This window comes from Oenanthe melanoleuca, chromosome 7 (genome assembly GCF_029582105.1).
Source record: "Oenanthe melanoleuca isolate GR-GAL-2019-014 chromosome 7, OMel1.0, whole genome shotgun sequence".
Classification (NCBI taxonomy): Eukaryota; Metazoa; Chordata; class Aves; order Passeriformes; family Muscicapidae; genus Oenanthe; species Oenanthe melanoleuca.
Window position 1 is genome coordinate 35,641,932 of NC_079341.1, and position 19,299 is coordinate 35,661,230.

General features: G+C 48.8%; 1 protein-coding gene and 1 long non-coding RNA gene across 3 annotated transcripts; one reads left to right on the plus strand and one right to left on the minus strand.

Moving 5' to 3' along the window:
* Positions 1 to 988: 988 nt before the first annotated feature.
* On the plus strand, positions 989 to 7,036 carry LOC130255323 (uncharacterized). The gene is made up of 2 exons (XR_008840907.1): positions 989 to 5,865; positions 6,050 to 7,036. It is a non-coding gene; the product is annotated as an uncharacterized LOC130255323 (long non-coding RNA).
* Positions 6,719 to 17,178, minus strand: ARL5A (ADP ribosylation factor like GTPase 5A). 2 transcript variants are annotated; one of them, XM_056495844.1, is made up of 6 exons: positions 16,909 to 17,178; positions 15,120 to 15,180; positions 12,877 to 13,024; positions 11,103 to 11,186; positions 9,291 to 9,442; positions 6,719 to 8,636 (listed from the first exon to the last, which is right to left on the minus strand). In XM_056495844.1, the coding sequence occupies exons 3-6, from the start codon at positions 13,018 to 13,020 to the stop codon at positions 8,588 to 8,590; spliced, it is 429 nt and encodes a 142-aa protein (XP_056351819.1). In that variant the 5' UTR covers positions 13,021 to 13,024; positions 15,120 to 15,180; positions 16,909 to 17,178; the 3' UTR covers positions 6,719 to 8,587. The 2 variants fall into 2 exon arrangements, with proteins under 2 accessions (XP_056351819.1, XP_056351818.1); XM_056495843.1 differs by lacking the exon at positions 16,909 to 17,178 and adding an exon at positions 16,173 to 16,274.
* Between the last annotated feature and the right edge of the window lie 2,121 nt (positions 17,179 to 19,299).

The window sequence follows — 19,299 nt, forward strand, 5'->3', positions numbered from 1 at the left end:
CTCCCTGGAGGGGAGCAAGAAATCCCAGATGCACTGAGCTTCAAATCCTGCTTTGGAAGAGCAGGATCAGGGAAATCCAGGGATCATCAAATCCAAATCCAAATGGTTTCATTCCCCCTGGCTCCCTAAATCCCTGCCACTGCCAGGCACAGACACCTCCTGACAAAATGCCCCAGGCTCAGAGCTGGGCTGGCTCTTCCCCAGGGCTGTGAGGAGAAAGGGGAGGAAAAACCCAATGCTCACAGTCCTGAGGGGCCTCTTGCTTCCAGAAAAGCAGAAATAAAATTTCATTTTAAATCTCCAAGCTGATGAAGCCCAGAGATCCTCCAACCCCTTCCCCTTCCCCTGCTCCAGCCACCTTGCCATTCCTTCCCTGGGCTCAGCATGGAACTGAGATTGCTGCTGCAAGAATGGGAATTTCCCACTTTATCTCAGTTAAAAGGGACCTTCCCAATGTGCACAGTTCATGCATTATCCCAGTGCTCTCTGAAAACTACCAGGAAGGAATGGTCTCAACACATGGTGCAAAAATTGTTGTGCTTGGATTGAGGCTGCCCCTGCCCACAGGAACAAGAGGGGCTGTTCCTCCTGTCCCTGAATAATCCACACTGGTGAACTCAGGGTTTTATCGAGCTCAGGAGGGACTTTATTTTTATCTACAACTTACCTGAGAGTGCAGCCAGGTGGGGCTCAGGATCTGCTCCCAGGGAACAGGGACAGCAGGAGAGGCACAGCCTCAGGTTGTGCCAGGGGAGGATTAAATTGGATATTGAGGAAAATTCCTTCCTGGAAAGGACTGTCCAGCCCCAGGGCAGCGGGGGAGTGCCCATCCCTGCAGGACAATTCAGACACTGGGATTTCTCAAGCAAAGTTCAGGATTTTCCTCCATTCATCACCCAAACCTGCAGCACCTTTGGCATCCCAGGCACGGTGGATCCCCAAGGAATTCCCTGGCCAGCTCCACACAGACAGTTTGGTTTATTTGTTGCTTACACAGCTCTGATTTCCACCCATGAACTCAGGAAATGACACAAAAATCTGTGAGGATCCCACAGCACAAGGCCCTCCCTCAGAACTCCTCCACATTTACACTAAATCTTTGTTTCTGTACATAAATTTAGACCATTTTCATTGTTCCCAAGGAAATTTGCATGGCCTTTTTGCATGACCTCCTTACATGACCCCACAAATTGCCTACAAATATATACACACAAATATATACTAGAAACAGAAAAAAAACCTTCCAGTTCTGAAGAATGAAGGTAAAAAACATCAGAACTGAAAAATTAATGACAAGAATTAACTGTATTTATTGTCAATATTGACTATTCTGCAGCTTTACAAGTATTTCATCCCCATATTATAATAAAAACATCTTCAGAATAACTCAGACTGTGCAACAAGAGAGTAACAACACAAGCTGTAATTTAAGAAGTGGTAATAGCATCAAGAAAGTATTAGTTCTTAAATTAATTTAAAATGTATTAATCAAAAAACAATAATGAAGAACTCAGCAGTGTTACTCAAGAAAAAGAGCCAAAAATAACATTTTCTGTCCAAAAGCCTGTTCACAGCTCCATACACCAGGTACAAAGGCCTAAGGGATGCACAGCTGGGCTAAACCAGACAAAAGTAACAGAATGGTGGCTTCTCTTGGAATCAATAGTTAACAGGATTCCAAGGAAAACTAAAAGCAGTTTTCAGAAGTTGTATCAAAGTCAATAATGGAGTTAAGAGGAGCAGGCAGGAAAAGACTTTAAGGCAGCTCACCACAAAAATGTCCCAGGAGAATCATGGAATGCCACTCTGGTTTGGGTTGGAAGGGACCTTAAAATCATTTATTCCAACTGTGTGCCATGGCTGCCACCATGGCAGGCCTGGGACACTGCAGGGCAGCCACAGGGCAGAGCAGCACAGGGAGGAGCAGGAGCCAGAGCCCATCCTGCCGGGAAGAGTGTGTCCCAAAGGAAACAGCTCCAGCCAGCAGGGCTAAAAACACAGCTGCAAGGAGAAGGAATGTGGGAAGGCATGTTGGCATCTCCTGCATCCTAACACGGGCTTTGCTGCAATTCTTGTTCCTCAGAACTCTGAGAATTCCATCCTGTGTGTTATTTACAGAGAGGTGATCCCATGGGATCATCCCACAGATACAGCTGCCAGGACCCAAGGTTATCCCATGGGATCACCCCACAGATACAGCTGCCAGGACCCAAGGTTATCCCATGGGATCATTCCACAGATACAGCTGCAAGGACCCAAGGTTATCCCATGGGATCATCCCATGGACAGAGCTCCTGCAGCTGCCAGGACCCAAGGTTATCCCATGGGATCACCCCACAGATACAGCTGCAAGGACCCAAGGTTATCCCATGGGATCATCCCACGGATGCAGCTGCCAGGACCCAAGGTTATTCTATGGGATCATCCCACGGATGCAGCTGCCAGGACCCAAGGTTATCCCACAGGATCACCCCACGGATGCAGCTGCCAGGACCCAAGGTTACTCTATGGGATCACCCCATGGATGCAGCTGCCAGGACCCAAGGTTATTCTATGGGATCACCCCACGGCTGCAGCTCCTGCAGCTGCCAGGACCCAAGGTTACTCTATGGGATCACCCCACGGCTGCAGCTGCCAGGACCCAAGGTTATTCTATGGGATCACCCCACGGCTGCAGCTGCCCGGCCCCCAGGACCCCAGGAGCCCCAGGAGCCCCAGGAGCCCCAGTCCCCCCGGGCGGGGCAGGAGCCCCCTGGCACAGCCCCGGGATCCCCGAGCTGGAAAAGCCTCCAGGGCCACCGAGCTGTGCCCGAGCCCAGCACCGAGTGCCACATCAGCCCGGAACACCGAACTGGGAATTCCTCTCCGGAGCCACCTGTGGCCCCACCTCTTCTGCTTTTTCAGAAGTTCCTGCAGCCCCCAGGCTCACAGGGAGCTGTGTGGGGTGTGTGGGTGTGGATGAGGGGCACGTCCCTGGGATTCAGCATTTCCGACAGGAAAACAGCATTTCACACGTTTTAATTCCCATTCTTGACACCAACCAGCACAGACTCATCACCAAACTCACCCCAAACAAACCCCCCATCACAGGCTGAGCAGAACAGCACATTTCACCCCAAAAACACCTAAACAGCCCCAAAAACCAAGTCAGAAATCACATATTTGCTTGAAAACTGTCACTGCATCTCCCACACACAAAGTTTAATGCAAACAGGCACATTTTCAACTTAAAATCATAAACACTGGTAGGTTTTAAAGAATTAGCAATTGACATCATCTCTAAATGCATAAATATGATGGTACAGAGCTCCCCAGCCCAAATTTGTATTTGCTGCACTTCAACAAGAATTAAGAGAACAGAATGAGTTCCCTTCAGCTGCATGAAAACCAGAGTCAGAAAGACAGAAAGTGGCAAAGGGGAAACAATTCAAGGAATGTTCTGATCAAATTTCAGGGTAAAAAAAAAAAGTTGCCTAGTAGAATCTTGGTTTTCCTTTACTATAACAAATAGCTCTATAAAATGTTTTGGCTAAATGACTTTAATACCACAGGAGAGCTCCAGTTTGGGATTAATTCGAAGCCATTATTTTATACACTCTGAAACAGAATTTTGGTGCAGTGTCAGCATTAGCCACGTCCTGGCTGCGTTTCTTTCAGGATGACAAAGTTTGGAGAGAGAGAGAGAGGAGTACAAAGTGCAGGGATCAAAGGAAAGCCGGGATGGCTGCGGACACAGGAGGATTTTCTCCTCCCCTCTGCAGCTGGAAAAGCAGATTGTGCGCGGGGATTGCGGGAAGGCGGCTCGGAGAGCCCGGCCCGGCTGGGCCATGGGAACTCGGCAGGGACAGAGCGACACGGGCTGGCCCCTCCTCACCCCAGTCCTCGCTGCGAGCACCCCCAGGCCGAGCTGCTTTTGCTTTTTAACCTCTCCACGGGATCCAGCTTTTCTTGGCTTCACTGAGCTGAAGATGCCCAAGGAAGGATTCCCAGCCTTCCAGGTAAAGCAGCATTTTCTGGCTTCGTCCAGGCTCACTTTTGTACATTTACAAATAGGAAAAACTTAAAAACCCACCCAGCTCTGTCCTTAAACAAAATCTGGCTTTAAAGGCTCAGGGTGGTAAAGTGACTCCACTGTGGATAAAGCTACAATAGAAAAATTCCCTGGTAAGGCCCTCTTAAGGCAAGGAGAGAATTCCTGCTCACGATTCTCACACATGAAATAAAGATACAGTGGCAACCCCTTGTAATTAATCCTTTTTGGCCATTTAATGTGTTCACTACGATATATTCAAGTCACATCTGGATTCTCTCAGGAGCGCAGGGACGTTTTCCTTCCAGGGTGCCACTCTGGGATCAGCCCTGCCCTGCCCAGCACTCAGCACATTCATCTCAATTAGCTGAAAACGACTTTTCAGACCTAATTAATCTGACAAAGTCCGTGTGAGGAAGGAAGCGCCGCCACCAGGAGCTTTCCGAGGCCAAGGGTTCCTGGGCTGAGTTATTTCAACAGGCCCTTGACAGGAATTCCAGCCAATCACCCTGACACAAGGACAAATTCAGCGTTTCCTCTCCCGCAGCAAACTCAGTGATGCCTGATAAATGCAGAAGTGCTTGGAGCGGCAGGGACAGAACTGTAACAAATTTATCACAAATCCTGTTCAAACTTGGAAAGGCCACTCATTTCCACACACTGGGAGGCTTTTCTAGATATGTATCTCTGTTTTAAGGGAATGGGAACCATAGCATAGGAAATAAAGCTGATTTTGGGATTGGTTTCAGGCACTTGAGCTGCAGAGATGTGGAAGGTGCTGTCAGGTGCATTTACCATTCACACAGCTACAAAATGCTCAGCAGAGCAGCTACTCAGCCTCCCAAGAAAAAAAAGATATTAAAAAATGAAATTGTTCACATTCCCCAAGTTTATTTTCAACCTCTCCTCACAATTAAAGACCTGAATAATTCCCAGCATATTCCAGGGATAATTTACCAAACTGATGATCTTCTAAACACAAAGAAACATCTGAAGTATCAGATTATTGAAATATGACCAGGTTTTTTTTGCTATTAAAATGCCATTTTGCAGCATTTCTTCAAGAACCACTTTTAAGGCCCCTTCCTTTTCCTAAGAATGAATTTCATGGAGAACAAAGGCAGCAGAAGGCCGAGGGTGAGACAGCAGCATCACACACCGAGGTCGTGGCTCAGGGTGAACAATCCCTGCCCAGCAATCCCCAAGTGCAGCAGCACTGATGCAAAGTTCCCTGGCTCCTCTATGGACAGGGCTGGGAGAAAAAATGGGAATTGCCCTCCAGGGACAAGACAAAAGCTGCCAACAAGGAGCGTCCACAGAACACAAGGGGCAGAGATCAAAGGTTTGGCTGCTCTCCTTCCTCACGGACTAAATTTAGAACATTTCTCAGCTCACACGAGTGCACTGCAAAGCACCATCAGCACCTGCTCCAGGTGAGAGTCTGGAAATGATCAGAGAGCCTGGAATTGATCAGTCTGGAATTGATCACAGAGTCTGGAATTGATCACAGAGTCTGGAATTGATCACAGAGCCTGGTATTGATCACAGAGTCTGGAATTGGTCACAGAGTCTGGAATTGATCACAGAGTCTGGAACTGATCACAGAGCCTGCAAATTATCACAGAGTCTGGAATTGATCACAGAGTCTGGAATTGATCACAGAGCCTGGAATTGATCAGAGTCTGGAATTGATCACAGAGCCTGGAATTGGTCACAGAGTCTGGAATTGATCACAGAGCCTGGAAATTATCACAGAGTCTGGAATTGATCAGAGTCTGGAATTGATCAGTCTGGAATTGATCAGAGTCTGGAATTGATCACAGAGCCTGGAATTGGTCACAGAGTCTGGAATTGATCAGAGTGTGGAATTCATTACAGAGTCTGGAATTGATCACAGAGTCTGGAACTGATCACAGAGCCTGGAAATTATCACAGAGTCTGGAATTGATCAGTCTGGAATTGATCACAGAGCCTGGAATTGATCACAGAGTCTGGAAATGATCATGGCAATCATTCCAGGTGAGAATTTGGAATTGATCAGAGTCTGGAATTGATCACAGCAACTACTCCAGCTGAGTCTGGAACTGTCACCTCTGCTGACATTCCCCACCAATCCCACGGACTGAACATCAGCATTTAAACCCCAAAAGCCCTGGACAACACCACAATGTGTCAGGAGACATCAGCCACCACTGAATTCTGGCTACATTTCCCTCCAAAGTACAAACACACAGAAAGCTCACAGTGAGCCATGACATGTTTGCAGTCAGGTTAGCTCTGGGCTGTTCAGTGACCAACACACAAAACAACTGAGTGTTTGCATTCTGAAGCCCTCAGGGCACAGCAAACCCAGCCTGGCAGCCAGGCCTGAGGTGTGCAGTCACTGCCAGGCCCTGTGGGCTCTGGGGAAACCAAGGCAAGGAGAACCTGAGAGGCCACAGCAAGGGGAAGGGGCACGGGGAGGGAAGCAGGGAAAGCAGCTGAAGTGATGTGCAAACACAGAGATCTGCCTGCAGCACAACTCTCACCTGCAGCACCTGCCAGAGCTCCTACACAGCACAGCCAGCAGCAGAAATCCCAACACTGCTCCACATCAACAGCAACAACTTTTCTGACCAAGCAAGCCCCAGCTCACCCAACCTGTGTGGATCCAGCCCAGGGAAGACATAAGACTCAAAAACCAAACACTTGGGTTTAGAAGCAAGTCTGCTTTTTCTTTTTTTAGACTAGAAAATGTACAATTCCATTTCATATGCAAGTGTGCACAGAGCTCGTTGCTTGTAGATACTGTCAGAGAAACTGAGAGAGTCTTTGCATTAAATTGTTAATTCTTCAAACATTGATACATTTTGCAATACACCAGTTAAATACCAAGATCTATGTGCATGCACTAGAGATATATGCATGTACACCTTAATGTTTAACAAAGACAGCAGATCCCCCAGCCAGGGAGCGTTGGAGATACCAAAAATAGATTAAAAAGTTAAATTCTTTACCTGCCTTTGTTAAGTACAGACTTTGAGATGCCTCTCCTCCTTTCCCCAGGATTCCTGTGCTCCCAGGGAGGCAGGTGGGCAGGAAGGCAGGAGCTGACCAGATTATCCCAGAACCAAAGAGAAGCACCTTAAAAAGTTCAAACTAAGCTTTAAAATGTCTTTAAAATGCCTTTTCCATCCTTACCAGACATGGGGGCTGAGAAAGGGAAGAACATTTTAAACACAGGTTTGTTTCATTTTGCTGAGCTCCCAAAGCATCTCCCACAGAAGAGCCTGACACTTCCAACCACCCATTGCCTTCCCAAGTGCCTGGAGCCCCTGAAGTGGGAACTGTGACCCTTCTGCCTGGGACAGCCACCCCAGCAGGTGCTACAGCAGGGAAAAGTGATCCCAGGGTTCTCCCACTGCTTGGGACATGCAAGGGAGTTCTGCTTTCAACAAGTTCTGCCCTGGAACTCGTGTTGGAGCTTTTTCAAGTAGTGTCATCTGCTTTGTCCCCATCCAGTGCCCTCCACTGCACATTGATACATCTGCACATTTCAGTATCTGCACATTTTATGGAGCAAAGAGAGCTTTTCCTGTGAATAACACTTCATTAGGGTCTGACTTGTACAATTACAGTGACTTTTTCAAATATACTTTGTGCCTCTTCTTTGGTTAAGAAAAAAAAAGATGCTTTTCCCTTTTTGATAGCTAAAGGTATTTCTGCCAGACCTGAATCAACCAGCAGAGCAGAGGAGGAGAGCAGTGGGCAGGACCTGCAGCATCACCCAATCCAATGATGACCACAACCAAAAAGGAAAATCCATTTCATCTGAAACTCTTTGGCAAACTTGTTCTGTTTGCCAACCCTGGAATTCGAAGCTCAGTCTGTGTGCCTCAATCCATTCCAGCCTCCTCCCTAATCAAAAAATCATGTGGAAAAAAGAAGCAATGGGCTGAAGAGAGTTTGTTGCTGAGGTTGTGGAGAGCCATGGTGTGATTGACGTGGGGACACAGAGGGACGGGGCCGTGTCACAGACCAGCACTACTGCCAGCACACTGATCCAGGCTGACACTGCTCTGAGCAGATTGCAATTAACCTAGGATTGAGGTATAAATATACACAAATATGTACAGTACACATACAGGAAAAGTTCTGCATTTGTAACATGGGCAGCCTCAGGAACACTGCAGAGTCCATACCTACGCCAGTGTGATTTACTGCAACAATGAAGCCAACAACTTCCACTAGAGAGGGCTACAATGGGATCTGAAAACTCTGCATTAAAAGCTCCTTCCTCTTGCTCCATCCTCCCCACGCCCAAGGCTGGACTGTTCCGAGGGGCAGCTTGAAGAGAAGGCTGGTCACAGCTCTGGAGGCGTCCTGCGAGGAACCCAAGCCAAGCTGGAGCTCCTGTGCCTGCTCCCAGTTCCTGTCCCTGTGTGTGTGTGTGTGTGTGTGTGTGTGCAGCTATGTAGAAAATACAGTTGCATCAGTTCAGTATAAATACATCCACCCCACAGTGTGCCACTGAACAGCTCTGCTGCAGCAATGTCTGTGCAAAGAGGTCATTAAAGATCATCTGATCTTCAGGCGGGACATCATCCACTCCAGTCCTTGGCACAGCCTGGGAACACGAGAGAGAACGTTCAGGGAATGCAGGCACTCCTCAGGGCAGCTCCAACCAACTCCACAGCATCAAGTTAAATTCCTCCCAAGAACTCTAACTCCATCATTTCTGGGAACTCTTCACTCCCTGCACAGCATTTCCTACATCTTATTGTATTATCTCTGGTGAGAGAACTGAGATCCCAGCTCTTCAAGACATGAAGTTCTCTCTAATTAGGATTATTCTTAATAAACCAGATTTAGTTTGCCCCCATCCCACCCTCATTAAGCCCGAATTAAATCAAGTTTTATCTCTGGGAGGTGACACTGTGGGTTTGATGTAGAAGTTCTGAGCCCAAAAATCTTAAGATTTTGAAAATTTTAAGATTCTGAAGCAGTGAGGGCTGGCACAGGTGCCCAGAGCAGCTGTGGCTGCCCCTGGATCCCTGGGATGTCCCAGGCCAGGTTGGATGGGGCTTGCAGCAGCCTGGGACAGTGGGAGTGTCCCTGCCATGGCAGGGGTGGGATGGGATGACTTTAAGGTCCTTTCCAACCCAACCCATTCTGGATTTCTGTCACTGTGATGGACAGGGGAGGAATGTGTGTTAAACCCAAACACTACAATAAAACCCCCAGAGTGATTCCAGATCCCCTGGACACAAATCCCTCTTACCCCTCTCCAGTGAGAGCACAGCAGGCCTGAATGTGCCACTGGTGATCCTTAATTGAAGTCAGCTTCAGGAACTGGGAGATCTCAGCTACTGTCATGCACTCCTTCACGTCCTGCTTGTTAGCAAAGATCAGCAATCCTGCTTTCTTCAGGTCCTAGGGAGAAAGGAGAGGAGGCAATGACAGAGCAGCCCTTGGAGGCAAAGGCTGGGACACCACAGAGCCCCAGGCAGCAATCCTCCAAACAAAGTGCTGCAGGCTGGCAGGAGCTGCAGCAAATCCTCTGATCCAGCACACCAAACTGCCAATTCCTGCCACGGATGAGGAGTAAAAAACTCAGAAAATTTTGCTGCTCTGCACGAGGATCAGAGCCCTGTGTACCCCTGGACCTGAGCAGCACTGGCAACTGTGGGAACAGTGACTCCAGGGATAAGCTTACTTTAGCTCAAATTGCTTGGAATTGCATCAGGGCAGGGTGTATTATTGAAAACCTTTCCCTTGGAAAGCAAAAAGGTGTTCCAGGAAGCCTGAGCTGCCTATCAGGCACACTCCTGTTTACAAGCAGCAAAATTAATTCCCAATTAATCAACTGCTCCAGAAAATAGCTGGAACTGAGCTGGACAACTCAATTTGGCCTTAACAACAACTCCATGGAAGCAGTTAGAAGAAAAATATTTTCAAGGAGCAAAGAAGAGCGATTTTAAATCAATATTTGACTTTCATGGCTGCTCTCTCCCAACGTCACAGGCACAGGAGAGGCAGCCTGGGAACATCCTGCTGCCCAACAAAGGGCACATTCACTGCCAGGTGGCTCCCAAATCCAAATTCTGCCTGGAATTTCTGATTTTCCCTGGGGTAAAACCAGCTCCTTAACAACTCCATCTTCCTTCAGAGATTAGGAGACAGAAGATGCAGGTTTTTGGAACAGCCTGAAGAGTGCAGCTCTGAAATCCTCATCCTGGACAGCAGCACTGAACCCCAGCCCTGTGCCACATTTAACACTCCACAGCCTGAGCTGCTCTATGAGAATTTACTTTATTAAATTTAACATAAAAATTTAAAAATAAAACCTTTTAAAGTTGAAAGCTCCTATGCAAAGCCCTTGTTTTTCCTCAAAGGAAATCCATGGGCAGGCTGTGCCCTTGCTGCAGGCTCCCAGACTGTGGCTATAGGTTAAATATAGATGGAATATTTTAGGCTATAATGCCATCATTTTTATGCACATTTTTTTATTCTGACACTTAAATTTGGAAGCTTGGTGTCAGCTTACACCCTGATCCAGTTTGCATTCAGGTCATGCCACAGGTGCTGCCTGGCTTTTACATCAGCCCAGCTCAGGTTTAGATCAGACCCAGGGCTCAGGTTTAAGGAGGGTCTTCACAATTCAGCAATTTCCACTCTGGAGTTCCAAACACCCACAGAGCAGAGGCTGCTACAGCTGAAGTTCCTTCAGTTTTACAGCTGGGTGCTCTAACACACATTTTTGAAGCATGTAAAACCTCAGGCAAACATGAAGATATCAAAAATAATGATTAAATTATGGCAGGAAACCATGGGGTTTAAAAGGCTCTCATTCAGATATTAACATGGATTGAAGTATAGATCCCAACTGCTGTTTCACTGGAGCACTCTGACAGGCTATTCTGTAATTTAGTATTAATTAACAGCTTCACTGGGAGCTTCACAGAAGACAGGGCAGAGGGACAAGGCAGTTCAGGGTGTACATCTGCTTCCCTTGGTGTGTATCAGCCAGATAATTCTAATAAATATTAAAATAAATATTAAAATAAATCTTAAAGACACAGGGTGCACTCACCTCGTGTGCTAACATTTTATACAGCTCTTCTTTAGTCACAGAAATTCTCTCTCTGTCTGTGCTGTCCACCACAACTATCACAAACTGCAAAAAGGGAGAGTTATCAGGCAGAGAAAGTCCTGCTGTTCCCAGTGCCAGCCCATGATCCAGCTGGATTCTCAGACCCCAGCCCTGCAGCCCCAGCAATCCCACAGGCCTGGGGTCATTCACAGCTTCTGCTGTGCTTTGGGCACAAAGGCAGCTCTGACACAACTTTTCACTTTCTGTTCTCCATTTCTCAGTGAAAAATTCATATTGAAAGCAGGGAAATTCTCTGTAATCCCAGATCTGGTTTTGTTCTTGGCTTAGTGTAGCTGAGGCACCACACAGATCCCTCAAAATAATCTGTTGCAGCCTTTAAAAGAAACTGCATCAGCTTTCTTTGCCTAGGTCAAGAACTAACATGCAAATAGGTATTTGCACAGGATTCAACAAGTCCTGAAGTCCAAACCCAAGAAGACACTCCCAGCTTCATTTAGGCTGGAAAAGAACTTTAAGGAATGCCAGCACCTTATAGGGATGAACTGGAGAACAAAAGTAATTATTGTGATAATTGTATTTAACCATACAAAATGTAATTGATATTATAGAAATAATTGTATTTAAATTGTACTTGAAAACACATAGGAAACCTTGATTTAAAGATATAAAAACAATGATTTTTATGAAGTTGTGTGCTTGATACAATTTATATATGTATACACATATATAGATATATTTTACAGATATGTATGTGTGTGTACTGCAGCTGCACCTCTAAAGAGTTCTGAAAAGCATTATTGTTATGAAGTATGCTTGACACAATTTATATACATGCACACACACATATATAAATATTTTATATACATATATGTGTGTGTACTGCAACTGCACCTCTAAAGAGCTCTGAAAAGCTTTATTTTATGAAGTATGCTTGACACAATTTATATACAGTTTATATACATACACACACATACATATAAATATTTTATATATGTATGTGTGTGTGTACTGCAACTGCACCTCTAAAAAGTTCTGAAAAGCATTAATTTTATGAAGTTGTGTGCTTGATACAATTTATGTATGTATATACATATATATGTATTTTCTTATATACATATGTGTGTGTGAATTGCAATTGCACCTCCAAAGAGTTCTGAAAAACATTTTTATGAAGCTGTATGCTTGACACAAATTATATACATACACACACCTATATATAAATATTTTATATACATGTATGTGTGTGTGTACTGCAACTGCATCTCTGAAGAGTTCTGAAAAGTGTGATTTTTATGAAGTATGCTTGACAATTTATATACATGCACACATACACATATATAAATATTTTATGTACATATATGTGTGTGTATATAAAGAGCTCTGGAAACTCTTGGGGGTGGTGACAGGAGCTTGTGAGACAGAGCTGCCAAGGTTTTGGAGGAACACTTTGGCTCCTCCAGTGCAGAGAGAGGAGCACGGGGACAGCAGTGGGGGATGTGCTGCCCCAGAGGGTGCCAGAGGCTGGCCCCGGTGACAGTGGCAGCCCCGGTGACAATGGCAGCCCTGAGTGAGTGACAACGGCAGCCCCGGTGACAATGGCAGCCCCGGTGACAATGGCAGCCCCGGTGACAGTGGCAGCCCCGAGTGAGTGACGATGGCAGCCCCGGTGACAGTGGCAGCCCCGAGTGAGTGACAATGGCAGCCCCGGTGACAGTGGCAGCCCCGAGGCCGCAGGGGCTCAGGGCTCACCCACCTCGGTGTTGGTGTAGTAGGTGTTCCAGGAGGAGCGCAGGGACTCCTGCCCCCCGATGTCCCACATCAGGAAGCGCGTGTTGTTCACCACGATCTCCTCCACGTTGCTGCCGATGGTGGGAGAGGTGTGAACCACCTCGTTCATGGAGCTGCACGGGAAACACCCAAAGTGACCCATCAAACTGCAGCTGAGGGGGATTCCCAGTGAAAGAACCTCAGCTAACACTCCCTGGGCAGCCAAGCCAAGGTTTGATGGTGGAAGGTGCAGAAAGGTAAATAAAAACAGCAATAAAACGGACTCAGTGAACTATGTAATAATCAAATTACAGAGCTGAGAGAGCACTCGTGAACTAATGTGTTACCATTAATTAAATCACGGAGTTGACAGAATTTTTGCTGCAGAAGCTTTTGGGAACACTCAGCTCTTCCTTCTCCAGGCCCATTTTGGCTCACATGGGACAGAGCAGTTGTTTTGCTTCAAGAATGTGGTTAAGCCACAAGATTTCCAAGGTTTCAGAAAAACAACTCATCCTCCAGCTCCAGCAGACACACTTCACCCACCCCATACTGCTCTCCTTCCAGGGCAGGCCACTAAAAACAGATTTTCTTCGCATTGCTTTATGTCCTAACTTTCTCCTCTTCTCCCCTCAGCACAGTCCAATCCACAACTTTCTGGAGACAAATGCAGCCATTAAATATTTCAAATATATTGTTTAGAGATACTGAGTGTGACTTTGTCACTAGGAACAGCAGTTTGACATCAAACAGCCAAATCAAACAGCTCTGGATTCTCCTAAAGTTCAGACTCTTTAAACCCTACTGTAACAGGCAAAAAATTTAACAGTAGCTCCAAGGCAAACCATCTGTGTTCAAAAGAACTTAATTATTTTTTCTTTTGATCATCTTGATACAGCTTTTCATTTGATATGAACCTTTTTGAAGTTCCAGCAGAGCTTTTAGTTACAGTGACAGCAATTTGAGACTTGTAATGGTGCTGGAATATTTCCTGAAGAGGACACAGAGAGCCAAGGAGATAAAGGGATGGTGCAGAGTTCTGAAAAGCAATCCCAGTTACCCTGGGCCAGTGCAAGGAAAGCTGAGCATGAGAATGGGAGAAAAGGAAGTGTCTGCAAGAGGAAAAATGGGATCTGCAAAGATGGGGTAGGATCAAGGAGGAGAACTGTCCTGTAGAGTAAAGGTGGGTACAAAGAAAGAGGAGACATACAGAAATGTGTGAGCAGGAAAAGAAAACACTGAAACTGCAGAAATAAGGGGACGTACTGAGAGACATTTGTGGAGGAAGTGGATTAAAAAGCACCAAGGACAGCCCTTGCCTGCAGCTGTTCCCAGTCTTAAGAAATAGCCTTAATTCTGTTTGTGCTTTGTAACATCTCTCACTCCCTCTGTAAATCACCATCACCTTCACCCCTCCACTCTCCCTGCACCAAGGCAGGGCATAAGCAGCCAGAAAAGTTTTGGAAAAGGCAAAGCGGGTCAGAATGTGGCCAATTTGGAATGTGGGGTTGGAGCAGCACAGCCACATCATTTACCAGGAATGATCTCTGCCTCAGGAACACTCCTCAGTGCCACAGCACTGCACGTGGGAAAGGGCCAATCTGTCCCCAGCACAAACAGACCTTGAGCTGCTTGTGCCACCCAGCAGCCTCTGAGCCTGTGGACAAATTGGTATCCTCTTATCAAACTGCAGCTGAGGAGGGAGATATGGAGCTCATTTGAGTTCCATGGAAGCCAGCAGCAAGGTGAATGCAAGGCAAACACCACTCAGGGCTGCTGCTGAAGACAGAAGGGGCAGGGCAGCATGGAGATGTGTCCTGAGTTTGTGCTGCTATCAGCCTTCCTCCTCCATCCCATCCCACCAACAGCACAAATTCACCTCAGCACTGGGGACACAAGGCACAGGCAGAGGTGCTTTGCCACTCACAGGATGATCTGTCTGCTCTTCAGATCTGTGACGTGGCTCAGTTTTGCAACAGTGTCCCGCGGGCAGCACTCACTACAATCACATTTTATGGGGCTGGCAAAGAGCCGAGGCTGTGACACAGGTAACAGCAGGTGATGTGACCCAAAACCCTCTGAACAAACCCTCATTCATCCAGCAGGCACAGCAAACTTTCCAAAATCCTTTCCAAACTGCAGCCACCCGCTGCCACCCGGAAAGCTCGCAGCAAAGTCCACCCAGGGCCACGTAGCACACCTGGAAATGTCCCCACAGCTCCTACTTACAATTGGTACAGAATGGTCGTTTTCCCTGCATTGTCCAGGCCCACAATGATCACTTTGTGCTCTGCAATGGAAACAGCACTGGTTAAGTCACAGCTGCTGGGTTTGGATCAAGGTTAGTGCCACGTTTGCCCCTGGTTTCCTGAGCCAACAGTGCCCAGCTCCAGGTGCCATGGCCAGGTGTGTTTGTGTGGGCAGGTGCTGCTCTGGCAACAGGAACCATTCCTGAGAGATTTCAGAAGGATGTGTTCCATCCCTGATGCCAGTGTCACGCTGGGATGCTCTCCCAAGCTCCTGCAGGGTTCTGCAGCCTGTATCAAACTCCATCCCCCCAGCCACAACAGCTCTCAACCCCACTTTCCCTTCATCCAGGCAGAATCTTGCTGTCTTTGCACAGAACAGGTAAAACACCAACCAGGCTGGTTTGCAGTGGGATCCCTGTGCCCCCAGTGCCCTCCCTTCCTCCTGGGGAACAGCTGAGCCCTCCAACATTTCACATTTCCAACATTTCACATTCACCCACTTTGCTCTTAGACAAGTCACCAGGTGTTCCACAACCCAACTCTGGTATTTTGGAGCTCAGTGCCCCAATCAACTCTTGCTTCCCTTCAGCACCTCCTCTCCTGTGCACCACAGTAGTGACTGGGAGCTCTACAGCTGGTGGTGTCAAGCACATCCAAATTTATGATTTCCACTTTGGGTGAGCACTGCCAGATCTCAGCTGTGTTACACAACTTTCACTTGCACAACCAAGCAGGGCCAGTCAAGTAAAAATTTGGTGAGAAGGGGGTTTCTTGCCTTCTTCCTCGTGTTCCTCAAGGGCAACAAAAAGCCATTAAAAACATGCCAAAACTTCAGACCTGCCAGCAAACTACACTCACACTGATTTATCCCAGAGGAGAGGGAGGGGACAGGGGTCAGGTAAGTGGGGGTTTCTTGGGTTTGATTTTATCAATATTGTGTGGTTTTGCAGAGCTGTCTTTTCTGCCATCCAGTACAAATTCCAGCTTTAATAACTTTGCATAACTGCACAATATTGTAAAAGTGTCTGCTTACCTGACCCCACACAACTAGGAACTTTTGTTTCAGGTGGGATCCTGCCAGCATAGTGGATGTTAGGAAATCAGTTGGAACAGAAGGTCTGAGGTGGGGAGGATGCTACAAGACAAAAATATTTTGTTGTATTTGCACTTTGTGTTAAGGGGGACACAACTGGGACATTCAACGAGAAGGTGTGAGAGCACCGAGGTTCGCTCAAAATCGAATTCCAAGGACTTTAGAAACGTGGAAAGAACATCAGCAGGTGTTTTGTAGTTAGTTACAACTCTCATGAACACCTTGTTGTAAGGAGACAAGAGTTAAAAATCCCAGAACCCCAGAAAGGTTTGGGTTGGAAGAGAAATTAAAGATCATCCAGTGCCACCCCCCTGCCACGGGCAGGGACACCTTCCACTGTCCCAACCTGGCCTGGGACACTTCCAGGGATCCAGGGGCAGCCACAACTGAAGCTATAAATAACATTTACTCCATGAACCAGCCAGATATCGAGGTTTGCCACTTAAACCCACAGTCTGCCGGCAGCAGGACGAAGCCACCCGCCCCGCCGCGCCACGGCCGCGCTGCTCGGGCACACGTTAATAATTTAATAGGCGAATGTCAGGAAACGAGCATTCCAGTAATTGAAACAAGGGGGGAAAGAAAAGGTTGAAGCCCCGACTTCCAGGAGCCCGTCAGGCCGTCCCGGAGCAGGTGTGGGTCCCTCCCGGGCCGCCCCCGGTCCCCCCGGGCTCACCCTGGTGGTTGAAGAGCCTCCATCCTGGTGAAGAGGATCCCCATCCTCGGCCGGGCGCTGCGGGCCTCGCCGGCCGCGGCTCTGCGGGGCCGCGGGCGCTCAGGGCCCGGCGCAGCGCCCCGAGTGCCGGCTGGGGCCGCGCCGGGGCCGCTGCCGCTCGGACATCGCCGCGGGGCCGGGCCGGGCTGGGGATGGCGGCGGGAGCGGGAGCGGGAGCGGAGCGGCGGCAGCGCCGGGAGCGGAGCAGCCGCGGCCGCCTCACGGACGGGCCGGGCCGGGCCGGGCCGGGCGCGCTGCGCTGACGCGCGGGGGCGGCACCGCGGCCGCCATTATACGGCACCGCCTCAGCGCTCCGGGCCCCGCAGAGCCGCGCAGGGCTGCGGTGTGAGGGAGCCCTCAGAGACACCGGGGGCTGCGGTGTGAGGGAGTCCCAAGCCCCTCAGAGACACCGGGGGCTGCGGTGTGAGGGAGCCCTGAGAGACACCGGGGTCTGCGGTGTGAGGGAGCCCCGAGCCCCTCAGAGACACCGGGGGCTGCGGTGTGAGGGAGTCCCGAGCCCCTCAGAGACACCGGGGGCTGCGGTGTGAGTGAGCCCTGAGAGACACCGGGGGCTGCGGTGTGAGGGAGTCCCGCAGAGACACTGAGGGCTGTGGTGTAAGGGAACCACGGGTCCCGCAGAGACACTGAAGGTTGCGGTGTGAGGGAACCACGGGTCCCGCAGAGACACCGAGGGCTGCGGTGTGAGAATGAGCCACAGTATTCGTACTATGCTTCAAGGGAGCCCCGAGTCGCACAGAGCCCCTCAGAGACATCGAGGGCTGCGGTGTGAGGGAGCCCCGAGTCCCGCAGAGACATGAGGGCTGCGGTGTGAGGGAACCCCACAGAAACACCGAGGCTGCTGTGTGAAGGAGCCCTGAGCCCCACAGAGACACCGAGAGTTGCGGTGTGAGGGAGCCCTGAGCCCCACAGAGACACCGAGAGTTGCGGTGTGAGGGAGCCCTGAGCCCCACAGAGACACCGAGAGTTGCGGTGTGAGGGAGCCCTGAGCCCCACAGAGACACCGAGGCTGCGGTGAGGGAGCCCCGTCCCGTCCCTGCTCACCCTTCCCCGCCACGGGCACCTCCCGCATCGCAGCTGCCCCCGACAGCCGTGCCCGGCCCTCGCCGGAGGATTTCTCCCCGCTACCGCATCGAAATCACCGCTTCCCTTGAGGTTTAAACTGCTCTCCCTGTCCTGTCCATCCATGCCTGGTCCCCAGTCCCTCTCCTGGAGCCCCTTCAGGCCCTGCAACGGGCTCTGAGCCAGGTGAGCACCCCCAGCCCTGCTGCAGTTTATGAACCACGTTCACTTTGCCCTACTAAAACTTGGTGCTCTGAGGAAAACTTGGGAATAACTCAGGTGAAGTTGCTCCCCAGTAGTTGGGGGTGAGTTTGCATTAAGGCACATTTGGCACTGGAATGGGCTCTAAGATCTGCCCAGAGGCTTCTCTAACAAATTTCTCTGTCAAAACACTCCCCTGAGTTTAAATCCTCAGGGATTTGAAAATCCCAGGCAATAATTAGGCTGTGCACAGACAAGACATGGGGGATTTGTCCTGTCCCTGACACCCAGTTTCTTCCCCTGACACTTTCTGCTGTGCCAGGGTGCTCCAAGCCCTGTCCAGCCTGGCCTGGGACACTTCAGGGATGGGACATGAAATCCCCTTTGTTTTTGCAGAGGTTTTACATGTTTCCTTCAAGCAGCTTTTATTCCCACAGCAGCTTCTGGCATTTAATTTTCCCTGCTGGTCCAGAACCAAAGCACAAGGCCAGAGTAATCTCCAATTTTCTGTGTCCAGAGACTTTTGTGTTTCCTGTTGCTCTGGAGGGGAGTTTATGGCTCTGAACAGCAGAAGAAGAGAAATATCCTGCTAATCCACTGTGCCAGTCCATCCCGGTGTCTCAGCTGCGTCCTGGGGCTCCTCCGGTGTGAAACATTCCCAAGGTTCAGCATCCATCAGCACTGGCATTAATTATTCATTAGCTGTCAATTATCCCCCTTTCTGCCGCTCCTCAGCTTGGAATTTCAGAAGCACTCGGGGTTCTTTTCTGTTCTCAGCTCTCCTGGACTGTGGGAGAGCTACCAAAGTTCAATTAAACCATTTATTCTGATTATTTTAATAAAAATCCCTGAGGTTTCCTTCCCCTGTGTCATTTGGGTTTTTTCCTATGGCAGCCTGGTTGAACCTGGATTGTAGTGATGGATTTCACCACGGAAATGTTTCTGTGCAGAAAGAAACCCAACCAGATAGAATATGGAATGGCTTAGGTTGGAAAAGGCCTCCAGGATATTTGAGTTCAATCATTCCCCCAACACCATCCCATGTCCCCAAGTCCCTGCAGGGATGTGATT